The following is a 22,414-nucleotide window of genomic DNA, read 5'->3' as shown; positions in this document are numbered from 1 at the left end:
GGGAGGGGGCGTGTAGGCACGTTCCAGGGAGACGCTGCTCTCTGAGACCAGAATTCCGCTGTCGAGCAGAAAGGCACCGCAACCCCTCGGCCAGCCGAGCACGTGGCCATGGAGCAGGGAAGGGGGGATCCGCCTCTCATACCCCTACTGGTGATGGGCACCTTGGCCCAGGGGTCCCCACTGACTGTCAGGAACCCGGCATCCAGGCTGGGTCTGAGACCACTTGGCCTCGGAGATGTCCCCGCCCTCCTCTGAGCAGTGTGGGCGGCAGCCGCCATGTGGGTGGGTGAGGCCGGAGCCGAGGCCGCGCTGCACGGTGCAGGGTAAGCGCCCGCTGACTCGCGAGAGGCCGGGGCGTCCTGGTCCTCATGGAGCCCAGACGCCACCAGCGAGCCAACCGTGGACTGGGTGGGAAGGCAGCGGTCCTAGACAGAAAGGTGACCCTGAGGAGCCTGAGGGCACGAAGGCGCTGAGGTCAGGAGGTCCGCGTGGACGTGGGAGCGGAGAGTGCCAGGCAGAGGCACAGCCCACACCAGGCTCCCGGGGGACTGAGCAGGGTGCCAGGTGGGCAGGGGGTCTGGTCCCGAGGGAGATGGGGGTCCCCTGGGGTTGCCTCAGGGAAAGTGGATGAGAGGAGAGCAGGGGACCCACCCCCGGCTGAGGGTCTGTGGGGGACAGTTACAGCCTGCCGTGGGCAGGGGGCTGCCCTGCCTGGCCCTGCCTGGCCCTGCCCGGCCCTGCCCGGCCCTGCCCTCATCTTCCCTTGAGCCGCTGGCTGGAGTGTGAAGGGAGAGGGGTCGGGCAGCAGGGACCCGGAGAGCTGGGTATTTTTATCTTTGAAATGACCTTGTTCGCTCGAGGGGCTGGCTGTTTAAAATTCTGATATGCAGATGGCTGAGAGCTGTAATCTGAAATCCCCAAAGCGCATCTGGGAGGATAGCTGCCACTGCCTTAGCTCTGTGGTCCCCGGTGCCCTCTGCCCATCAGGGTGCACGGCCCCCAGTGACCCGCTGCCCCCTCTGTCTCCACACTTAACATCCAGAAAAAGCAGAGGGTCGGGCAGACAGGCAGCCCCCACAAGGGCTGAGATCCCTGAGGGTCCCTTCCGACCGTGGGGTCCTGAGCCTGTCACCTACCTCATGACCCCCGTCGGAGCCTCTGTCCAGTGGCAGTCACCATGACCTCAGGCTCCTGGCCAGGTCATGAGAAAACGGAGGGAGGGCAGTGAGTGGACGCTAGGCCTGGGTTTGGGACCCCAGTCCTGGGTTTGGGGCCCCAGGGGATCTCGTGGGGGGTCCCCTCCACCCAGGGACTTGCCTGGGGTGGACCAAGCAGGTGTCACTCCTCTGCCCTCCCCCCCACCAACTGTGTCCCGCACAGGGGAGGTGAGAACGAGCACATGTCCATCCAGTTCTCTGACAGCTTGTCTGGGAGGCAACGTGGTTCAGACATCCTGAGTTCAGGGCTGTCCACTGGGGGTGCTGTGCGTAGCTGGGGAGCAAGGTGATGAGCCCAGGGGGCCCACAGGGGCTCCCCACCGGCTCTGGGGGCTAGTCAAGTGGCCTGGGCTCCACGGGTCCAGGAAAGAAGGGGGTGGCCAGTCCTATGACCTGGCTGTGTGATCAGAGCCCCAGGACCGGGGTCCCCTTCACCTGTAAGTGTCTCAGGGCCTGGAACTCTTTCCTGGTGACCACTGTTTACAGAACAAATTTCAACTGACTGAACATCAGGTATCACCTTTTTTTTTTTATTTATTTTTGGCTGTGTTGGGTCTTCGTTGCTGCACTCGGGCTTTCTCTAGTTGCGGCGAGCGGGGGCTACTCTTCGTTGCCGTGTGTGGGCTTCTCTTGTTGTGGAGCACGGGCTCTAGGCGCGTGGGCTTCAGTAGTTGTAGCACGCAGTCTCAGTAGTTGTAGCTCACGGGCTCTAGAGTGCAGGCTCAGTAGTTGCTCCACGGCATGTGGGATCTTCCCGGACCAGGGCTCGAACCCATGTCCCCTGCATTGGCCAGCGGATTCTTAACCAGTGCACCACCAGGGAAGCCCTAAGTGTCACCTTCTTTTGCCCTCAGCTTCATCCTAGGCCCTAGAGGCAGAGATGGGAAGGCTGGCCATGTCCCCACTCACTGCACGTCAGCAGAGGGGACAGCCAGGTGGTCAGGCCAGAACAGCACCATAGGTGGGCCCCCCCATCCCCAAGGATAAATTGGAGTGGGCCGAGGGTGTTCAGGCAAGGAGCTGGCACGTGCAAAGACCCTGAGGTTTGGATGGCATGGGCGTGGCTGGAGCATTAGAGGCTGGAACAGAGTTGGGGAGAGATGAGACGGCACAAATGGGTCAGGGTTTGGGCTCAACGCCATGGACCGTAGGGAGACGCCTCCGTTTTCTTGGCTGTAAAATGGGGGGTGGGGTGTTAAGTGGGACGTTCGGTCAGCTGCCTTGTGGAGAGTGGGTTAGTGGGTGAGTACCTCCGGGCGCACGGGCAGGCGGGCAGCTGGTGGGAGGGGCCCAAGGATGCATCTGTGCCATTTCCTGCTTGGGGACTGGAGCCCGCTCCACCCCCCACCCCCCCACTCCCGCCCCCGCGCCGGGGCTCCGAGGGCCTGCTGGAGGCTGGGAATCCTCACGCCGGGAGCGTGAGCAAGGGCGACGGGCTGGCTATCTGGGCTGCGCTCGGTTGACTAATCTCGCCACCTGGAGTTCCTATGCAAACCTCAAGGTTTGTTATCGGGCGGTGGGCGGGCAGCTGAAGCAGGACGGCCTGTCCTGATGGACAGCTGGGGAGATGGGCCGATACGGCTTGGCCGCGCGTCCCTCCCGCCAGCTCAGCATGTGTGGGTGGGAAAAATCATTTCAGCTATTTTGTGTTATCACCGGGCCTGGCATTGCGGCCCGATAGGCCTATTTATCTTAGATTAGCGGGTGGGGGGGGGTGGGGGACACAGGAGGGGGCGATGGTGGGTGGCAGGGTTCAGCCTGGGGTCAGCTCCAGAGGCCAGACCCAGCAGCTGTGTCAGGAGCCACCTCTTCTCGGTATCCCAGAGAAGGGGGTCCAGCCCAGATGTCCCCCGAGGGCCATGTTCCCTGAAAACCCGCAGTGGGCCCTCCGCCCATCCTGACACCCCACCCCGACAGCTGAGCAGACCAGGACTCCAGGAGCTGGGGGGTCCTAAGGAGGGGTCGTGTGTGCCCGCAGTCGGCCTTCCTTCCCAGGTGTTTACTGGGCACCTACCAGCTGCTGGCAGAAGTGGCAGGTGTGTTGTGTGGTGACACGGGCCGTAGAAACAGGAGTGTGGGGTGTACAGCCCAGGAGCGGGCAAGAGAAGGAGGTCGTTTATTCACTCAATAAACACTTGTGTTTTAAGTGTGTGCTTGGTGCCAGCAGAGTCCAGGCCTCCAGAGAGCTGTTGTTCTCATCAGGGAGACAGAGACTAAATAATAAAGAAGTAAAAACGTCCCATGGGGCTTCCCTGGTGGCGCAGTGGTTGAGAGTCCGCCTGCCGATGCAGGGGACACGGGTTCGTGCCCCGGTCCGGGAGGATCCCACACACCGCAGAGCAGCGGGGCCCGTGAGCCATGGCCGCTGAGCCTGCGCATCCGGAGCCTGTGCTCCTCAACGGGAGAGGCCACAGCAGTGAGAGGCCCGCGTACCACAAAAAAAAAAAAAAAAAAAGTCCCATGTCCGAGGAGATGAGGCTCGGAATAAAGGAAGGGGCGGTTCTGAGTAGGGTGTCCTGAGCCACATTTGGGCAAAGACCAGAAAAGGGAGGGGAACCAGCTGCCTCCTGGGGACAGTGTACCAGGTGGAGGGCACAGCAAAGGCGAGAGCCCCGAGGCCAGGGTGGGCCCAGCTGGGTCTGGACGCATGCAGGGGTGAGGAGGGAGGGGGTGGGCTCAGACAGGGGAGGATCCTGTTCTGTAGGTGGCTGTCTTGGAAGTGGGGTTCGGGGGTTACAGGCTTTGGCCAGCGTGGGCCGTGGGCCGAGGGTGACCGACGGATACCTCGGCTGCCCGCTGTCCCCGGGGCCCTGAGCTCTTCCATTACACCCTCCCCAGCCCCTCCCCAGAGCATCGGTCCCCAGGCCAGGGTAGGGGCCCAAACCCCTGGCCAGCATCCACCACCAAAGCTCAGAGCTGCCCACCTCTCCGAGCAGGGCCCTGTGGGGCAGAGCCGCCAGGCCGGGGCCGAGGTGGGGACCGAGAGCCCACGGCCTCTCCTTCGCAGCTGGCCTGGCCGGCGTGGATGCCATGTCCTACGCTGCCCAGTGGGCACCAGGGGCCTGGGCACCAGGCCACACACGGCACCCCAAAAAGGCCCTGAGCAGAGGGGCCTCCGCTCCCTCTACCCTGAGGGGATGCTGAGGCCACAGCCTCCCCCGTGGTCGGGCTGCTGACCCCTCAGCCCTGGGCAGTCCCCTAGCTGTGGTGAGCAGTTCTTCACCCTGGAGGTGCTGACCGCCCAGCACCATCAGCCTGGCCAGTGGGCAGCCACCTTTTGGCCCAGTTCTGACTTCAGCCTCCGCCCCTGACAGAGGCCTGGGCCTCGGGGTCAGGTGGGGGCCAGAACCCATGAGAGGGGCCGGTGGTCAGTGGGCCGCTCTTTAGCGAGACTCAGCCGCCATCCCGTCAGACTCCCCTGCCATGGAGCCCGTTCTGCTCACTCACTTGCATTTTCGTTTATTGAGCACCTACTGTGTGCTGGTCCCTGTCATAGACACTGGGGATGCAGCCAGCCGCTGCCCTCCTGGAGCCGCGGCCCAAGCAGAGAACGGTCAGCAGGGGCACAGAGGCTAAGCAAGGAATGTGACTGAGAAGTGCAGGGGGTGGCGAGCCCCTCACCCTCGGGGATTTGCCCTGAGAGCTCAGTGGGCGGGGGTGCCAGCCCTGCAGACACCTGGGAAAACTGCCTGCACGGCCAGCGCAAAGGCCCAGTGGTGAGACCATGGGCGGTGACCTGGGGGCAGCGGGAGGGCTGGTGGCTGCATGGTGAGTGGACTGTAGGGGCTCAAGGGTGGACACGGGACCCGTGAAAAGGCTGAGACGGAAATGTGGCAACCGGTGCTGTGCTCACCGCATTTCAGATGTGGACACTGAGGCCCAGAGAGGTTCAGGGCACCTGAGCAGGGCTGGAGGCCACAGTCCCGCCTCCCAGCCCGGCCCCACGGGGTTCTCCCGGGCCCCTCTCAGAGGGCCTGGACTCTGTGCCGGCTGAGGCTGAGCGGGAGCGGGCTGCCCTCTGGAGAGCATGGCCCGGGTCCCCACCGTCCTGGCGGCGACTGGGGGCCGATGCCTGGCCTCCTGCCCCGCGCTGCCCGCTGACCTCACCACCTTCCGGGAGTGGCTATCTGCGGCCGTGGGCGCTAATCGAGCCGGCTTCCTCCTCCGCCCTCCACCGGCTTCCTGCCCTGGCCGTCCCCCCAGGCTGGGCGTCTGAGCATCCGCCTTTGCCCCACCAGGGCCTCCCAGACATCAGGGGGTGCAGGTCTGCCCAGCCCCACCTGGGAGCCTCTGGAGATGGCCGCCCCTTCTGGAAGTTTCCTTCCCAGTAGTCCTCCTGGTCCCAAGCTCAGGCTCACCGTGGCCCGGCCATGCGGCCTGGGACACGTCAGCGCCCCTCCCTACCGTTGCCCCCGCTGGTGGAAAGCCCACGGACGCACACGTGGGGGGACCTGGGATGACAGGCTTGCCTTCACGGCAGGCAGTCACGGCCACTCTGCTCTGTCGCCTCTGTCGGTGCCGTTGCTAGTGTGGGCGGGTTCCCTTCCCAGGACCAGGGCGGGCACTGCTGCTGGCTTGTGCGGTCACGGTTACTGGGGCCAGTACGGTCACCCTTGCCCCTGTTACCGTCACCAGCACTGTTACCGTCCCGCTACTCCGGGCTGGCAGGGCCCCCGCCACTGGTGCCAGGGCAGACCTGGCTTCTAGCTGTCACCTCTCCCTCTGGGGTCCTAGGGGCCACGGCGCCCCTCTCTGGGCTCGGGCTGCTCTTCTGTGGGAGGGGGACAGGACATTCAGGCTGTCTGGAGGAACTGCGAGGGCGGACGGGCAGGGCAGCGGGGGGACGGGGGGTGGCAGCGTGTGCGATGCGGTGGCCCCCTCCAAGCACGTGCGGGGTCCCGCAGCCCCAGCTGGGGCGTATCGGGGTCCGGGGCCCACCGCCCGGGTGCTGGGCTCCGTCTGTCACAGGATCTCCCCGCAGCCCAGGGCGCGGGCGGCTCTGCCGGGCCCACCTGACAGGTGAGAAGACCGAGGCTGGGCGAGCTGAGAGTGTCTCCCAGACCCAGGACGGGAGCCGCCGGCCCGGCCCCTGATGTGACGCTGTCCCCTGAGCCCCCACCCCACGCGGCGCTGGGCTCCTCATTTATTTATTTATTTGTTATTAGGCCTCTATCTCTGCGCGTAACTTCTTATTTCCTCACCGCATGTTTCCATTACGGCGGCGGTGGATGCCGCCGATAAGATCGGTCCCTGGAGATGGGACAAAGGGGCCGCCATCGGCTTGAGGGCTGGTCATATCCTGCCCGAAAGGGCCGAGCAGGGCCTGAAATGAGCGATGCTATCGGGGGCTTATTGTGTGTTGGGGGGGAGGGGTCCTGCTTCCTTGGCCACCCCCTCCCCCTGCAGGCAGAGCCTCTGTGGCCACCCCTCCTTGGCCCCATCCCCCCCCACAGCACGCCCCAGCCCCCGTGCCTCGGGAAGATGGCCCTGGCATCCATCCGGCTATCCCAGGTCCACCCTTGGTCTCTGTGGGGCTGGGAGCTGCTGGGTGCAGTGGGCACAAGGCCGTCCACCCCCAGCCCCGCGAGCGCTCACACACGTGCAGGTGCTCAGGCTGGAGCTGCCCGAGCCCCTCAGGGTGCTGAGATGCCCCTGCCTTGACTCAGCAGTTCAGCTTCTAGGAATTTACCCCCGAAAACTAATCTCAGCGCGGACAGGCGTAGGGTGGTGAGGATAGTGATCACAGCCGTGTGGAAGATAGCAGCCATTTATTTTTTTATTTCTGCTCTGGTCGGCAGACTTTCTCCGAGAAAGGGGAGACATGATTCTAACGGAAGCGACTTGCACGCAGATGCCCGTGCTGCTGTGCCCGCGCGTGCGTCTCCCCACGAACACCCAGATCTGGGGCTGCTGCTGATGCAGCCCCACCGCCGTCCCTGGCTCCTGGGCCCTTTTGCTAGTTCAGCCAAAGTTCTGCCGCCCTGGCCCCTGAAGGCCCGGGACCTTGCTGGGTCTCAGAGGGCAGGAGCTGTCACCTTGGCGGGTGAGAGAGAGCACCGGTCCCGAGGCTGAGACCCCGGTGGCGCCCGGCTGTGGCGGCACAGTGCCCGATCGATCGAGTGCCCAGTGGGGGAGCCCTGGGAGCTCCTGGGCGGGACGGAGCTGTGTCTGGGGTGGGGACCAGCCTGGGCCCGCAACCTCCTGTTCCCGGGCCCCTGCCCCTGCCCAAGCATTATTCCTCCCTGTCTCCCCCTGGAGGGGCAGGAAGAAGGACGGAGCACTGGACAGGGGTCGGGGGCCTGGGCTTGAACTCAGTCACCCCATTGCACTGTGTGGCCAGGTCCCCTCTGGCCCTCGGTCTTCTCTTCTGTGAAGGGGGGAGAATAACCACCCCTTAGGGCATGTGGTGATTTGAGGACTGAGTCATCCGTGCCCTGAGAGCTGGCGTCTGCTGGTTCCACAGGCTGCAGTGAGCACGCAGGGCTTACGAGAGGGGCTTTAGCAGTTCCCAGGGACGGGCCTCGTGCTGGCCATCCTCGGGGGCCCTGGGGCCCAGTGTGCCAGTTAGAGCCGTGGCACCTTGGGCAAGACATAGCCCTCCCCGGGCTCAGCCTCCTTTGTGGGCGGAGCAGCCAGGGTGCTCATAAAGGATCCGCAGGAGTTCAGGGCCCATCACCTTCTCTAGAAGGAGCTTATTCCTTAAAGGGCCAGCCCTGCGGGGTGGTGCAGTGTCAGGACATTCTCGATGGTGTTGGCCAACCTCAGTGCCCACTGCTGCCCCTTGGGCGGGGGTAGGACGGGACTGGCCCGAGGCTGGGGGCAGCGCCGAGGTCCTGGCAGCGGCAGGGCGGGGCACCCTCCCTTTACCCCCTTGACCACCCGGTCTCCGCCTAGACCCTCGCTTGCCCTCATACCCACCCCTCCTGCCCATTTGCAGCAAGAGAGACAGGGCTCCGAGGGACAGGAGGGTGGGGCCCAGGGACATAAGGAGCAGCAGGGTGGGCCGGCCGGGCCAGCTGAGAGGCGGTGAGCTGGAGGCTGACCGGAAGGAAGGGCCCTCTGGTGGCTCCTGGAAAAACAGGGCAGGGGCCGGAGGCCCAGGCTGATAGGAGCCTGATAAGCTACTTGCACAGGAGGTGTTTTCTTTACCTTATCTCACCGGTCCTGCTTCCAGCCCACCCTCCAGGACCAGGCTGGGCTGGGGAGAGCCAGGGGCCCCCACCCATCCCTGTTCTCAGTCCACAGGGTCTCCCAAGACCCAAAGGGCCAGGGGCTGGTGGGGCCCTCCGCCCACTTCACAGGTGGGAAGGCTAAGGCCCAGAGACCCAGGGCGCTTTTTGTTTTTTAAGCTTTTTGAGAAGGCTGGAGAGACCTCAAGGCCTCCCATTTTGAGGCACCCGGGGAGCCGTGGTGCTCAGGCTCCATGGGACAGGGGGCAAGGCTCTGACCCGGGTGGGGATGGTGAAGGGGCCGTCAGAAGCCTGCTGTGGGGCTGGGCCCCATGCTGCGCCGCTGGCTATCCCCAGGCGGTCCCAGCTCCACCATTAGCTGGGGCCAGGGTTCAGCCCGATAAAGACAGGCTGTTGTTCTGTGTCAAAAAATCAATAATCCCCAGCGATGTCCCAGTGATAGGAGGAGAAGTTCACGGCACCAGCTGGCGGGGGCGGAGGGGGGCTGGGCAGGGCCAGGGCTCCAGGACCTGGGGGGCCACCCGCCCTGCCCGGCCATCACCCAGCTGGCTGGTGGGGCCGATCCACAGTAGACTCCAGGCCCAGGGGGCAGCATGTCCTCCTCCTCACCCACCCCCCATGCCAGCTCTTTGCAGATGGGAAGCTGGAGCCCGAGGTGAGGCTCTGGGCCTCTCTGCATCCCGGGGTCAGGGGAGGTGAGAGCAGAGAGGAGGAGGACTGCCCCCGCCCGCCCCCTGCCCAGCCCAGCAGGACCAGATGCCCCTTCTCCCAGGCCTGTGGCTCGTCAGCAGGGCCCGGGCGTCCAGCCCCAGTTCCGCCTCTGGCCACTGTCCTCCAGACTCAGGTGCTCACGGGGGTCCACTGGGCCCAGGCGCTCTTAGGACACAGCCAGCTGACAGTGACCCTGGCCCAAGGGGCTGACATTCTAGCGGAGGGACTGGGAGTCAGTAGAATACACACGTGGACTCCATGGTGCTGGACGTGGTAGCAGCTCAGGGCACAGCGAGCCGGCAGAGGTGGGGAGGGGCCGGCAGAGGTGGGGAGGGGCTGGCAGCCGATGGCGTCGCCCCCAGTGCACGCGTGAGGGGACTCGGGAACACAGGTCCAGCCAGGGCGTGCCCCCGGAGGGCCCTCCCCAGCCCGAGCCCTGTGACAGGCACCGTGCCTGGCGCCCATTGGCCCACGTTGGACCGACCGCAGTGCCGCCCTGCCAGCCCCCTCTGCCGTCAGCTCCAGGAATCTCGCCTGCCTGCCGGCTCCACCCCACGCTCAGGCTGCCCCCTGTGACGCAGCCACCGGGCAGAGCCTGTCAGGAGAGGGGAGGCTGACGGGCAGCAGGTGTGGGGGGCAGGTGTGTCCCACCCCGAGGGAGGGCCTTGAGAGGCTCTCTTGGGGCTGAGCTCTGGAACCCTCTCCAGTCCAGCCCCTGCCACCGGCCACTGTGAGTGCAGGGTCTGTGGGCAACTTCTTAGGAAGGACGTTCTGGGCTCGAAGCCCTTTGAAAACCTCTGGCCTGGAATGAGAAAGCCACCCCGTCCAGGCAGGCTCAGGCTCTGCACAGCCTGCCCGGCCCGGAACTCAGGGGGCTGGGTGCTGACAGAGGGCACCAGGGCCAGCGGAGAGGCGTGAGACTTCCCCAGGCGGTGGTAGGACCAGGGACATCCAGGGGCCGCTGGGGGCAGCTCCCAGGAACGTCCTCTCCTCTGACGTTCCCCATCAGGGAAATGGGCGTCCATCCATCCGTCTTGGTCACGGTCACGGCTCCAGAGCCGGGCCCTCAGGAACATAAACAACACAACAGTGATGCGGGGAGCTTGACCACAGGACGGGCGCGGGCTGGGGCAGCATCTTAGGGAGAGGTGTTCACCGTCCGAGGGCAGCGGCCGGCGCTGGGCTCCAGCAGGTCGTGGCCCTGCGGGAACCAGAGCCTGGCTCGGCCATGGTGTCCGCTTCCCCCCACGAGGCCAGAGATCCCAGGCCATATGTGACATCTGGTATTTAACCTGCGACAGCCAGTTCCCACTTTCATGTGTGCCCTCAACTCATAGCCCCCCGGCCCCTCCAGCTTCCTCTCCCAATTCCGGTCCCTCCTGCCAGGGTCTGGGCCCTCCGAGGGGCTCTGTGGGGATGCCCAGGCTGGTGGAAACCCTCCCCCAGCCCCGGAGAGCGCTTGGAGGACTAGCCGCTCAAGTGGCTTTGCTCCTGAGCCAGCACTCACGTGCGCCTGCGGCTCCCGCGGCCCGTCTTCCCTGGAGGGCGCACGTCAGCTTGTGCCTTCCATCTAGGCTGTGCTGCCTGCCGTGCGGTCGGGGTCCTGGGGCTGGGCCTGTGCGCAGGGCTGGCGTCGGGAGTGTTTCCTGCCCTGCTCAGCTCTGTTGCTGCCACCTGTGAAATGGGGATAGGATTGTGCTTGGGGTCCGGAGCACCCGGCCCCTTGATGTGCCAGATTTACTGTGCATGAGGGCACACCGCCTGCACTGGGGTAGTGGCTTTGGGGTCAGAGGGATCTGGGCTTCACTCTCCTGTGCTACTTGCTGGCCATGTGACCTCAGAGAATCCCTTGACCTCTCCAATTACTTTCCTCAACTAGAAGAGAGCAGAAGAAACGGACCGCACCCATTTTTACACCAAGCTTTTTTAACCATGTTCCCTTGACACTTTGTCCCCATGAGTCACAGATGAGAGCCTGAGTCTTTCCAAAGGCGCCGTGGTCACTGGTGACACCCAGGGTTAGGATCAAGCTCCACCCCTTTTTGTTTCCTGATGTGGCATTCAAGTGTGGCCTGATCCAGGGGACAGGCCAGTGCCCCATGGCCCTGGGTCTCCTGGTCCTGGAGCCCCAGGCTGCATGGGCCTGTCTGCCTTCTTCCTGCCCTGAAAGGCGGGACAGCTCAGAGAAAAGCCTGTCAGCAACCAGGGTGGGAGTCTCGCCATGGCCTGGGCCTGGGCCTGGGAAACCAGCCCAGATGGGAGAAGCTGCACAGCTCCGGCGGGTGTGCGGGCCTCCTGCAGAGCAGCTGGCTGCCCACCATGCACAGTCCCACAGCCCTCCCCATGCCCCAGGGCCCAGGTCTCCCTCCTCGCCTGTCCCCAGTCCCCCCTCCTCGGGGCCTTGTTGCCCCATCTGTAAACAGGAATCAGAAACGGGCCAACAGGGTGGAGCCCAGAAATGGGGGTGTTCCGAGGAGCTGATGGGAATTTGCTGTCCGCTGGCCGTTTCTCTCCAGGCCCCATTTGCCCCCTCCCACCGGATCACGGGAGGGTCACACGCGAGCAGGGCCTCGTTATCCACGGAGACGAACCCTCCCCTCCCAGCCCAGAGGCTCCATGACCACAGAGCAGAAAGGAGGGTGAGCAAGGAGGGCCTTGAGTGTCCAGACGGGCCCCCACAGCCTCGGTGGTGCCCACCCCACATAGTCGGGCTCTCACCTCTCATACCACCCAGGAGGTGGTCTCCTGTGCCTGCCCGGGAGCCCTGTTCGGTGTAGCCACGTGATTAGGGCTCTGCCCCGCCGTGGGCAGCAAACCCCACAGCGTACCGGGGCTGGGACACCAGGCAGGCGGCTGCTGGCGGCTGCAGCTGTGTCCCGCTGCCACGGCATGTGCCGTGGAGGCAAGCACGGTGGTCATGCGGCACCGCACCTGGGCTGCAGGAAGCCCCATCACTGCTGAGAGCAGCCACTGGTGTCGTCTGTTTTGGGGATGGGTCCCCCCAGGCCCAGAGGGGCTGAGAGCCTGGCCAGGGTTGTGCAGGGACTGCAGCTCAGCCCAGCCGGCCCCCTGCCAACTTCCCGTGGTCACTGAGCACCCACCCTGCCGGGCCCCGCACCTGTTGTGTCATGTGACCTTGCAACAATCTGGGAGGTGGCACTCTCATCCCCCACTTCACGCAAGAGGAAGCCATGGGCAGGAAGGGACACGCCCTGGTACTGACCCAGGTCCTGGAGCCTCGGGGCTGACGGGGGTCAGGCCTTATCCCCTGGCAGCTGGGTTACTAGGAGCTCCCTCCCCCCGCCAGGCATCTCAGTCCCAGAAAGGCAGGGACAGCCCTGTTGCTGAGAGCTGCAGGACAGACACCACCTCCACCCCCTGTCCCCTTATCTCTCTGTCTTCCTAGGGCCTCAGCTGCCACCCAGTCAGGAGGGTCAAGTTGGGGGCAGGAAAACGGCTGGACTTGAAAGCTGGTGACCATGGGCAGGGCCCACCACCCTCGATTCCGGACCGTGGGGGGCCCGGTGAGCTGCATCTGCAGTGGGAGGGGCTGAGCCAGCATATGAGTAAGCAGGCCAAGGGGACAGCGAGGCGGCTCGCCCCGCCCCGAAGACCCCCACTGACCCCGCTGCCTAGTCTGCTGAGTGACCTTGAGTGAGGTGCCCGCCCTCTCTGGGCCTGGTTCCATGTTGGTGGAACCCCTTGGGGCCCACAGCCTCCCAGCCCGCCCTGCTCTGGGCCCAGGCCCTTGGAGACTTCTAGAACCCTGCCGGGGCGGGGCCTGCTCACCCCTGGGGTTTTCTCTCCCTCTCTCCTTTTTCTCTCCCTTTTTTGTGACTTTTATCAAAGGCAAACAGCGTGATCCTGAGATAGGGCCACTCCCGACAAAGCCAGGGCCAGCTGGCCCCAGGGAGCCGCAGGGTGGGGCTGGGCGGGATCGATGAGGCCGATTAGATAAGTGGGTGCTGGCAGTGACCCCAGGGTGGGCGCCCACACGCTGATCCCAGAGCCCACTGTCCAGGGCGGGGGCTGCCAGGCGGCTGGCCTTTGTACCCTGGAGGCCAATGGCCATTAGCACAGAGCCTGGCCCCTGGAAGAAGGGGCCAGCCAGCAGGGCGCAGGCGGCCTCCCTGAGCTCACCAACACTCCTGCAAACAGCAGGGCTACCCGGTCAGCGCTGCCAGCCCGCCCGCGGGGCCATGGCTCGGTGAACCTGGGGCCTAGGGTGGCTGGGCTTGGTGGGAGCCAGATGGTCCGGGTTGGAGCCCTAGATTCTCTGTCAGAAAGGAGCTCAGGTCTGGTGGGGTGACTGCAGCCCTTGCTGCGCAGCCTGGAGCAGGTCTCTCGAGCTCTCTGCCTGTTGTTGAAGGAGGGCGCCAAGGGCTGCAGGGCGTAGGGCAGAGCCAAGTTTGAGGGCAGCTCCGTGCAGCCCTGGCGGGGCCATAGGCCTCGGGACACCCGGGCGCCGGGGGAGAGGAAGCGCGGGGCCAGCCGCGCCGACCGACAGGCTGTTTCAGCTCTCCAGCTGCCAGCCCAGCAGGTGAACCGAGGCTCAGGGAGAGCCGGGCAGAGGCAGGACTCAGCCCGCTTGTTGACTGCAGACCCCATTTCTCCCAGCTGCCACCCCATCTGCTGGGCTCCCAGGATGGGGTCCTGAGCCTGGCCTGGGGCGGCGGTGCCCAGTCTTGCCTCCTTCCCCTGGCCCCTCAGGACGCCATCGGAGGGTTTTAAGACCTAAACAGGTGTTTAAATCACACAAATATGCAAAGGCTGAATTTTCTCATCTGGATCCTCACAGATGCTTGGGGGTGAAATTGAATCCCAGCGCAGCATATTTGCTCTGGAAATAACGTGTGTGGGGTTGTATGACAGAATAAATTAGGCTTTGTCCCGACGCTGTGCCTGTAGTGATGGCCCGACCCCCGTGGGGAGGTCCACCCAGGCAGCGCAGGGCTTGCCCCCTCCTCCAGAGGAGACCAGGCTGCGGATGGGGAAAGTCAGGGCGGAGCAGGGAGAGTCAGCCCTGCAACGGGAGAGTGGGGGCTCGCCTGCCACCCCTCACCTCCCCTGCAGCAGCCTCTCCCCGTCCTCTTCTCTGTCGCCTCCTGCCTGTGACTAGAAAGACCCAGAAAAGGGTGTCAAGGCCCTGGCCATGAGCATGCTGGGGCTCTGGTTCAAATCCTACCTGCCAGCTGTGTACCTTGGGCCAGTTGCTTAACCTCTCTGAGCCTCAGTCTCTCCCTCTGTACACTGGGGGGAATAACTTCCGCACGGCTGGGAGGAATCCCTGTGAATTTTGCCAAGCGCTTGACTAAGGCTTGATAAACAGAAGCCAGGAATTGTGTTAGGACTGGGAGTTCCCGGGGCAAATGGCATCACCCCTGCTGTCCAGCTGTGGGGACGGAGGCCATGCTACAGAGGTCAGGGAGGACTCGGCCAGGACCTCACCGGAGCTGGAGTCCTCTGTGCCCTGCTCTGGAGCTGGGAGGAGAAAACAAGAGACATGGGTCACAGGAGGCTGCCAGGGCAGAGGACATCTCCCCCTGGAAGCCCACCCGGACTGGCCCACCATTGGAGCTGCTGCCACCCATGTTTCCTGGGAGCCCTGAGGGCAGAGGCCATGCCTCCCTCAGCTCTGCCCCAGGTACCCGCGTGGGGTTTTGTGAGTCCAGAGACTGGGTTCTGGCCCCACCTCCGGCCCGGGCTCACAGTGTGGCTTGAGCACTCCTGGGCCTCCCTGGGTCCCAAGTTTCCTGTCAGTGTGGTTGGGAGCTGACCACTGGCCACCACTGTCTAGATCCTCCAGCTCTTTCAGAGGCTGTTTAAAAATAGCTGTGTCTTCCTGTCTGTCGCTCTCCCAGCCAGCTCCCATCCCCAGCTCAGCATCTCCTGCCCCCAGCCCCTTCCTCACTCATTCATACTTTCATTCACTCTCAACCTTGAACTGAGCCCTCACCAGGTACCCAGTCTGCGAGGAGTAGGTGGCCTTGACTCCCCTGACCCCCGTTCTTTGGCATACAGTTTTATTTCTCATTGGGAGAGGGTCTCTGATAGGTGCTAACTGGGCTTTAACACCTGCTTGACTGTGCAAGGGGTTGGGCAGGAACTGGGAGCTGGAAATAGGTTATCTGAGTGGATGGATGTTGAACATCACCAGGGCCACCATGGACAGTTGCCCAGGTTGTGCACTGCACAAGGGCACTGAATGAGCCGGGGCTGAGATCCAGCCATGTTCCCATCATGGAGCCAGGCATCTGCTATGGCCCTGCATCCACCCACATGGGGTACCCTTTCTAATGCCCAGCCTCTCAGAGATGGCCTCCCCTGGACCAGGGAGGGGGCTTCCAATGGCGACCACTGCCCGATCCTCAGCCCACATCCCTCAGATCCCTGGCCTCCCTGCCTTTCCCGGGCCTCGGCCATCCCCCAGCAAGCCCTGAGTGGTGGGCTCTGCCCCGTCGTGCAAAACGGCCGCCTTTATCAGGAGCCGTCCTCCCTCTGGTGGTGCGTGATACCCAGGAGATGGAGTAGCTGCCACGGGAAGCACCAGCCACGCCGTTATCTGGGAGCTGGGGCTGCCAGCTCTGGGGCGCGATTAGGGGCCGCGGCAGTTTGTCTGTGGGGCGGCGGGGGCGGGGGCTCACTGGGTCCGTGCCTTCCTCTGGGGGGCCACCAGGACTGGGGGTGAGCTAGGGCCAGGGCCCTGAGAGAGGGGCCTCAGGACCCCCCTGGTGCAGCGAGCCGGGGTAGACTGGGGTCCTGACACCCCGCCCCCGCTCGCCCGCGGAGTGAGCTGGGCCAGCCACCTCTGACCCCGCCATGTCCCTGAGTCTGTGTAGGACTTGGCCCGCCCTGGGGAAGACTGAAGTGAATCCCCCGCTCCTCCTCCCCCAAGGAAGGTGGGCGCCGGCCTCAGATGGACGGCACTGTCTCCTACTGGGGGGCCCGGGCCTGACAAGCTAGGCCCTGGACACTGAAAGGAAAATATGTGACGGCAACAGAGGGAGTCGTGGTCACTGTCCCTGACTCACCTGTGGCCCCGGCAGCAAGACTGAAGTCCAGAGAGGGTGTGGGCCGACCCCATGAGGCTTAGCGCAGGTCTGGCTGTCTGGACGGGCACCGGCCATGGTGTTGGGAAGCAGGATTATTCCGCCTTGACCCCACAGTCCTGAGGGGGCAGGTGGTACACAGCTCAGCCCATGGTGGGCTCCCCGCCAGCCTCAGAAGGAGAGCGTGGACCCGTCGGATGGCTGGCCAGACCATTTAGATGGACAAGTGAGTGCCCAGCAAACTTGCCTTTAGACAGCCTCTCCCCACACGCCCACACCCTGGGGCCAGCTGGGCGGGGTACCACAGACCCAGATATACCCAGGACAGCAGCGGCCCGGGCTCAGATCCTGGCATCCCACTGCCAGCTATGTGGCCTCTCGGGGCCTCAGTTTCCTCATCTGTACTGGGGGTGGTGGGGACCAGGAGAGGGCCGACATCATAGGGCGCTTTGGGCAGGAACGGGTGACCACATGCCGGCTGGCACCCTGCAGGCCCAGGGGACGGGGGGCGCCATGGGCAGAGTCCTGGCTGGGACCCTGGCATCCTGGGTGCACAGGTAGAGGACACGGCCCCTTGTGGGCGGGCTGCAGAGTGACATGGCCGGCCTCTGTCCCCCTCACCGCGGGGCCGATAAAGGGCGCCGCCTCCTGGCCACGTCCTGGTCCCCTGCCATCTTATCTGCCCTGGGGAAGACAAGGACCCAGTTAGAACATTGTAGCCGGGCCTCCTGGTGTATTTACACGTTATCTGTGCCATTAGGCTGGCAGTTATCTGATAATCGGGCCCATTAAGGCCACAGCCCGCCCGATCGGGGATCCAGGAAGCGGGGCCAATGCAGCAGCGCTTGCTCGGGGCCCAGGCCAGGCCACGTGAGGCCTCTGTGGGCCCAGGCAGCCCAGGTGGCACCCGAGGCACAAGGCGGCCCCGCCTTCCTGGGCAGAGGGTGCGTGGCCTGGGGAGAGACCGCCCTGTGAGGGCATGGCCACCATCATCCCCTCGGCTGTGAGGACACTAAGGCTCGAGATGGCAGGTGATGTGCCAGGTGTGCGTCTCCCAGGGCGGCCCGGGCAAATTCACACAGCCTTGGTGCCTTGAAACATCAGAAAAATACCCTCTCACAGCTCTGGAGCCAGAAGTCCCGAATCAAGGCGCGGGCAGGGCCGCATTCCCTCAGAGGCTCCAGATGCAGTGTCCCCCCAGCTGTGTCCCACCAGTCCCCGCCCCGTCTTCAAGGGGACTTCTTCCTGTGCCTCTTTTTTTCTGTGTGTCTCTTATGAGGACGTTTGTCATTGGCTGTAGGGCCTACCGGGTAATCCGATGGTCTCACCTTGAGATCCGATCTCAGTCACATCTGCAAAGACCCTTTTTCCAAACAAGGGGACATTCCCAGGTTGCGGGCCACCATCCAGCCCACCCCACAAGGTCACGTGGGTCATGCGCTGAGGCCGGGCTGAACCTGGGAGCCCACCTGCAGACGCTGTGCGACCCCAAGCTCCCTCCCCGTGAGGAGGACTGTGGCGGGGCTCCTGGCAGAGGCCGGTCTGTCCACGTCAACGGAACCCAATCCTGCCGGTGGCCGGCCGCAGGTGCCACTCCCCTAGCTGACACAGGAGCCACAGCCTGGGCCACACAAGCTGGCAGAGTCCGGGAGCTTGGCCCTGATCACAGCACAGGTGGCCGCGGCCGGAGAGCCTTAAGCCCTCAGCCGGGTGATAGGCCGCTCGGACAGGCAGCCGCCGACCAAGGGCCTTGGCAGGATTTGGGTCCAGACCTTTCCAGAGAGCAGGCGGGGATCCTGCGGGGAGTGATGCGGGCGCCACCCGAGCGCAGTCCGGCTGTGCCGAGGGCCTCGGCCGGCAGTGCGTGAGGGAGGGGAGGAACACTTGGCTCCAGGCCTGGCTCCCCCCACCGGGCCCTGTGCTGAGATGCTAAGAGGATTGGCTTGCTCAGTCCTCACCCCAACCACAGGGGGTGGGAGGTGCGGGGTCCCTGTCTCAGAGACAGGAGCCAAGGCCCAGCAGTTCATAGCTGTCCACACAGGCATGCTCTGCAGATTCTGGGGCTCAAGCTGATGGGAAGGGGCTGGGAGGACCGTGTGGAGGGGACGGGAGGTGGTCTCATCGGCATCATCATCCTCACCTCTGTGCCTGCCCCCATGTAAGGCAGTAGGGGTGACCCGGCTCCGTGTGTGCGTCCTAGGCTGTGCAAGGCACACGCGTCCCAACGCAGCAGCCAAGGTCCCGCCGAGCGGTGTGCCCACCTGCTCAGATGCAGCTGCAGGTGCCCCTGCTGTCCTATCTCTGCATCCTGCCATCCCCCAGCACAGGTCTCACTGCAGGGGCTGGCCTGGCCCCCAGGACCCGGCACCAGCCACCATCCCTGTAACCTGGGCCAGAGCCACCCTCCCGCTTCTGCCCTCAGCCCCCCAACTGCTCCTGGGGGGGCGGGTGCCGCAGGACGGACTGGACCTGGGACCTGGACCTCCTCACACCTCTGACATCTCTCTCCGCAGATGAGCTGAAGCTGCTGCTGCAGGACGGACAGAGGTGCGTGCGGGCTCGGTGCAGCCTCGCCGAGGGCCTGTCCTGGGGCCCATTCCACGGGAGCATCCAGACCAGAACCTCGTCCCCCGGGCAGGTGGAACTGGTAAGGAGCCCTGACCCCGGCCGCAGTGGCCAGGACAGTGTCTGGCCCAGGGCACAGGCCTCTTCAGCTCCCTGAGCCAGGCCCGGGCTAGACTCCCGTGCAGGAGCAACTGCCACTCCACGTGAAACGTGTCAGGAGATGCAGCCATGAGGTGTTGGGAGCAGGGAGGAGTTAACTGCCTGGGAGCACAGGGAGGGCTGCCTGGAGGAGGTGATGTGCGGGGCCTGTGGGACCTCGGGATGACACAGAGAGGGCTGCCTGGAGGAGGTGATGCGGGGCCTGTGGGACCTCGGGGTGACACAGGGAGGGCTGCCTGGAGGCGGTGATGCGGGGCCTATGGAACCTCAGGGTGACACAGGGAGGGCTGCCTGGAGGAGGTGATGCGCGGGGCCTGTGGGACCTCGGGATGACACAGAGAGGGCTGCCTGGAGGAGGTGATGCGGGGCCTGTGGGACCTCGGGGTGACACAGGGAGGGCTGCCTGGAGGCGGTGATGCGCGGGGCCTACGGAACCTCGGGGTGACACAGGGAGGGCTGCCTGGAGGAGGTGATGCGCGGGGCCTGTGGGACCTCGGGGTGACACAGGGAGGGCTGCATGGAGGAGGTGATGCGGATCCTACGGGACCTCGGGGTGACACAGGGAGGGCTGCCTGGAGGAAGTGATGCGGGGCCTACGGGACCTCGGGGTGACACAGGGAGGGCTGCCTGGAGGAGGTGATGCGGGGCCTATGGGACCTCGGGGTGACAGAGGGCTGCCTGGAGGAGGTGATGCGGGGCCTATGGGACCTCAGGGTGACACCTGGAGGAGGTGACACAGGGCCTATGGGACCTCGGGGTGACACAGGGAGGGCTGCCTGGAGGAGGTGATGCACGGAGCCTGTGGAACCTCGGGATGACACAGAGAGGGCTGCCTGGAGGAGGTGATGCAGGGCCTGCGGGACCTCCGGGTGACACAGGGAGGGCTGCCTGGAGGAGGTGATGCGGGGCCTATGGAACCTCGGGGTGACACAGGGAGGGCTGCCTGGAGGAGGAGATGTGCGGGGCCTGTGGGACCTCGGGGTGACACGGAGGGCTGCCTGGAGGAGGAGTTCTTTCAGCAGGCACTTAATGAATGAGTAGAAGTTGGCGAGGCAGAGAAAGAGAAGGGCTTTCAAGGGAAGGAAGCAATAAGGAACCAAGTGGTGGAACTAGACCTGGCCTGTGGCTGGGGAAGCAGGCAGGGACTGCCCCCCCGGCACTGGGCTTCACGGGTGGAGCCACCCCTCATGGTAAGCGAGGTGGTTTTCTGTATACTTGGGGGCAGCTGCAACCAAGGGTGAGATATTCGTTGCATTTCCGTGCCTGTGGGCCCCTGGACGACAGGAAGAGGGCGCTGCCTGAGCGTCTCTAGCGCGTGCTAATGACCACTGGGCTGTCATTTGTCTCAGGGCTGCTGCTGAGCTGCTCTCAGTTTTTGGCAAGTCGGTGTGGCGTCCTCTTGCAAAGGGTACAAATGCTCATTTTAAAATACGTTTCGGTTAAGAAAGGGTGTTGATGTATGGGAAGCAAGTGTGGGGCAGTGGAATGGGCACATACGGTGTGGGAATGGGGAGGGGCCTGTGCTTGATGAGAGTTCAGGAAGCACTTTCTAGCCATGGTGACGCTTGCCTGGGAGGCCAGGCAGCACCTGGGTTGGTCCCCTCAAGCCCAGGCTCAGGTGCCCCAAATGTGCAGGCACAGCCATGGCCTGGGCCCTTCTGATTCCTAATGTGGCATTCAGGTGTGGCTGGATCCAGGGTACACACAGCTGGCAGGTGCCCTGTGATGCTGGGCCTCGTGGGCCTTCAGTGGCAGTGGCGGGGCTGTGTGTGGGGCTTCCCCCCAGCCCTGCGCCTGGAGGCCAAATGCTGCCTTCAGCTCTGATGAGCTCCAACCCGGCAGAGCCCCGGTCTCTCTGCCAAGGAAACCAGGGCCCCAGGAACTTGGCCTGCAGCAGGACTGGTAGAGAGCCATGGGCAGGATCCCCAGCTGCAACCCTCGGACTGCTGCTCACAGCCCCCACCCACTCCCGTGTGCAGTGAAGCCTGGGCTGTGGGTCACGCTGCCTCAGAACCTGAGCTGGGGCCTGGGCCTCGGGAGATTGGAGACGTCTCAGCTGAGGCCCCTGGGCTGCCCACGCCGCCCCTCCCAGCTGAGTGGCCAGGTTCAGAGGGGCGGTGCTCACCCAGGCCACTCAGCGAGGGGGTGGGAGGCGGCCCAGGACCGAGGGCCCCCACTTTCAAGGCCAGGCCATCCCCATGGCACAGGGTCCAGGTCCTGGGGTCTCCTACCCTGTGGCCATTTTGCCGTGTGCCCCCAGGCAGGCCCCCCACCTCTCTGAGCTTCTGTCTGTCTCCTCAGCCTTTGGGACCTCACGTGGGGGACACAGGGGAGCCCTGAAGGGTCCTTGAGGCCCGAGCCTGCAGACCCTGCAACCCCCCCCCCCCGCAGAGGGTGGGCAGAGCAGCAGCTCCTCTGTGACGTGGTGGCCTCCCAGGGCAGCCGGGCGGGTTAAACGCAGTGACCCACACGTAGTGCTTACCACAGGGCGTGGCTTGGCAGGCAGCGTGGCCAACAGCCCTGCGGGAGGGATGACCCTCTTGCCCCGTGGCCCCAAGCAGGGAGGAAGCAATGGGAGCTCCAGTGTGGATTTCAGCTCCTTGGAAGGAGCCACATTTTGGCTCCACTGTGCGACCAAGGCTGTGGTATTTACAGCAGTCCCTATAGGCAGTGAGCTCCCCGTCACTGGAGGTGTACAAGCAGCAGTTGACTCTTGAGAAGAGAGGGTAGGCCGTTGGGGGGAGTTAATAGGAGCGCCGTGACTCTCATGTCTGAACTCTCAGACAATAGCCGTAAGCAGTGATGGGACAAAGGCGGGATGGCTGAGGACTGGGAAGCTCAGTGTGTCCTGAGCAGGGCCTGCACCTCTCTCCCTCCTTGGGGACAGTCAACCCCTTCCAAGATGGACAGTTCCAAGTGCATGTTCCAGACACACTGCTGTACGCCCATCCTTATACTCGGCCCCTCGTTTTCTCCACCCCCCATGAGGCGGGTACTACTGTTCCCATTTCCCAGATGAGGAAACTGAGGCTCCAAGAGGTTAGGTAACTTGCCAAAGTCACCAGGACCAAATAGCAGAGGGGAAATCACTATTTTCCTAACCACGGAGACCCCTGCAGGATGGGGACTGGGGGGGCTGGAGATGCCCACACCAGCCCTGGGACTCCCACCTCCTTGGGCCCAGGGCGCAGGTCAGCCTGGGGAAGACTTGGCGTGAGGTTGGAAACCCTCTCCAGGCGGAGAGATAATCCAGGGAGTGCGCCAGAGAAGCCGGCCTCTGAGGCTCTGCAGAGGGGCCCAGGGAGGAAGGAGCTGCCTGCTCTTCCCTGCAGCTTTATCTCCTGCAGAATTAAATCCTTGATTAACCCTTATCTCCCCAGCAGGCACTATCTCCGCCTTGGCGCCGAGTGTCCAGACACACGTACAAGATGATTGATTTCTTAAAGATATGCGTGCCTTTCCGATACTTCATTTATTGTCTAAATATTTTCGCTAACATTTCAGCAGGCCCCTTATCGAGCTC

General features: G+C 64.1%; 1 protein-coding gene across 2 annotated transcripts in view; it reads left to right on the top strand.

Annotated features, from left to right (window-relative positions):
- Nucleotides 1-22,414, top strand: part of ZFPM1 (zinc finger protein, FOG family member 1) — a 68,736-nt gene that overhangs the window by 32,533 nt on the left and 13,789 nt on the right. For both annotated transcript variants that reach the window (XM_082606221.1, XM_082606220.1), the window contains exon 4: nucleotides 18,681-18,814. In XM_082606221.1, the coding sequence (XP_082462347.1) occupies nucleotides 18,681-18,814 (134 nt within the window). The remainder of the gene's footprint in view (nucleotides 1-18,680; nucleotides 18,815-22,414) is intronic.

The sequence above is a fragment of the Mesoplodon mirus genome, assembly GCF_964341445.2.
Source record: "Mesoplodon mirus genome assembly, chromosome: 19".
In the NCBI taxonomy this organism is placed as follows: Eukaryota; Metazoa; Chordata; class Mammalia; order Artiodactyla; family Ziphiidae; genus Mesoplodon; species Mesoplodon mirus.
Note: the sequence above shows the minus strand (reverse complement) of the source record. Positions and strands in the feature narration are given on the sequence as shown.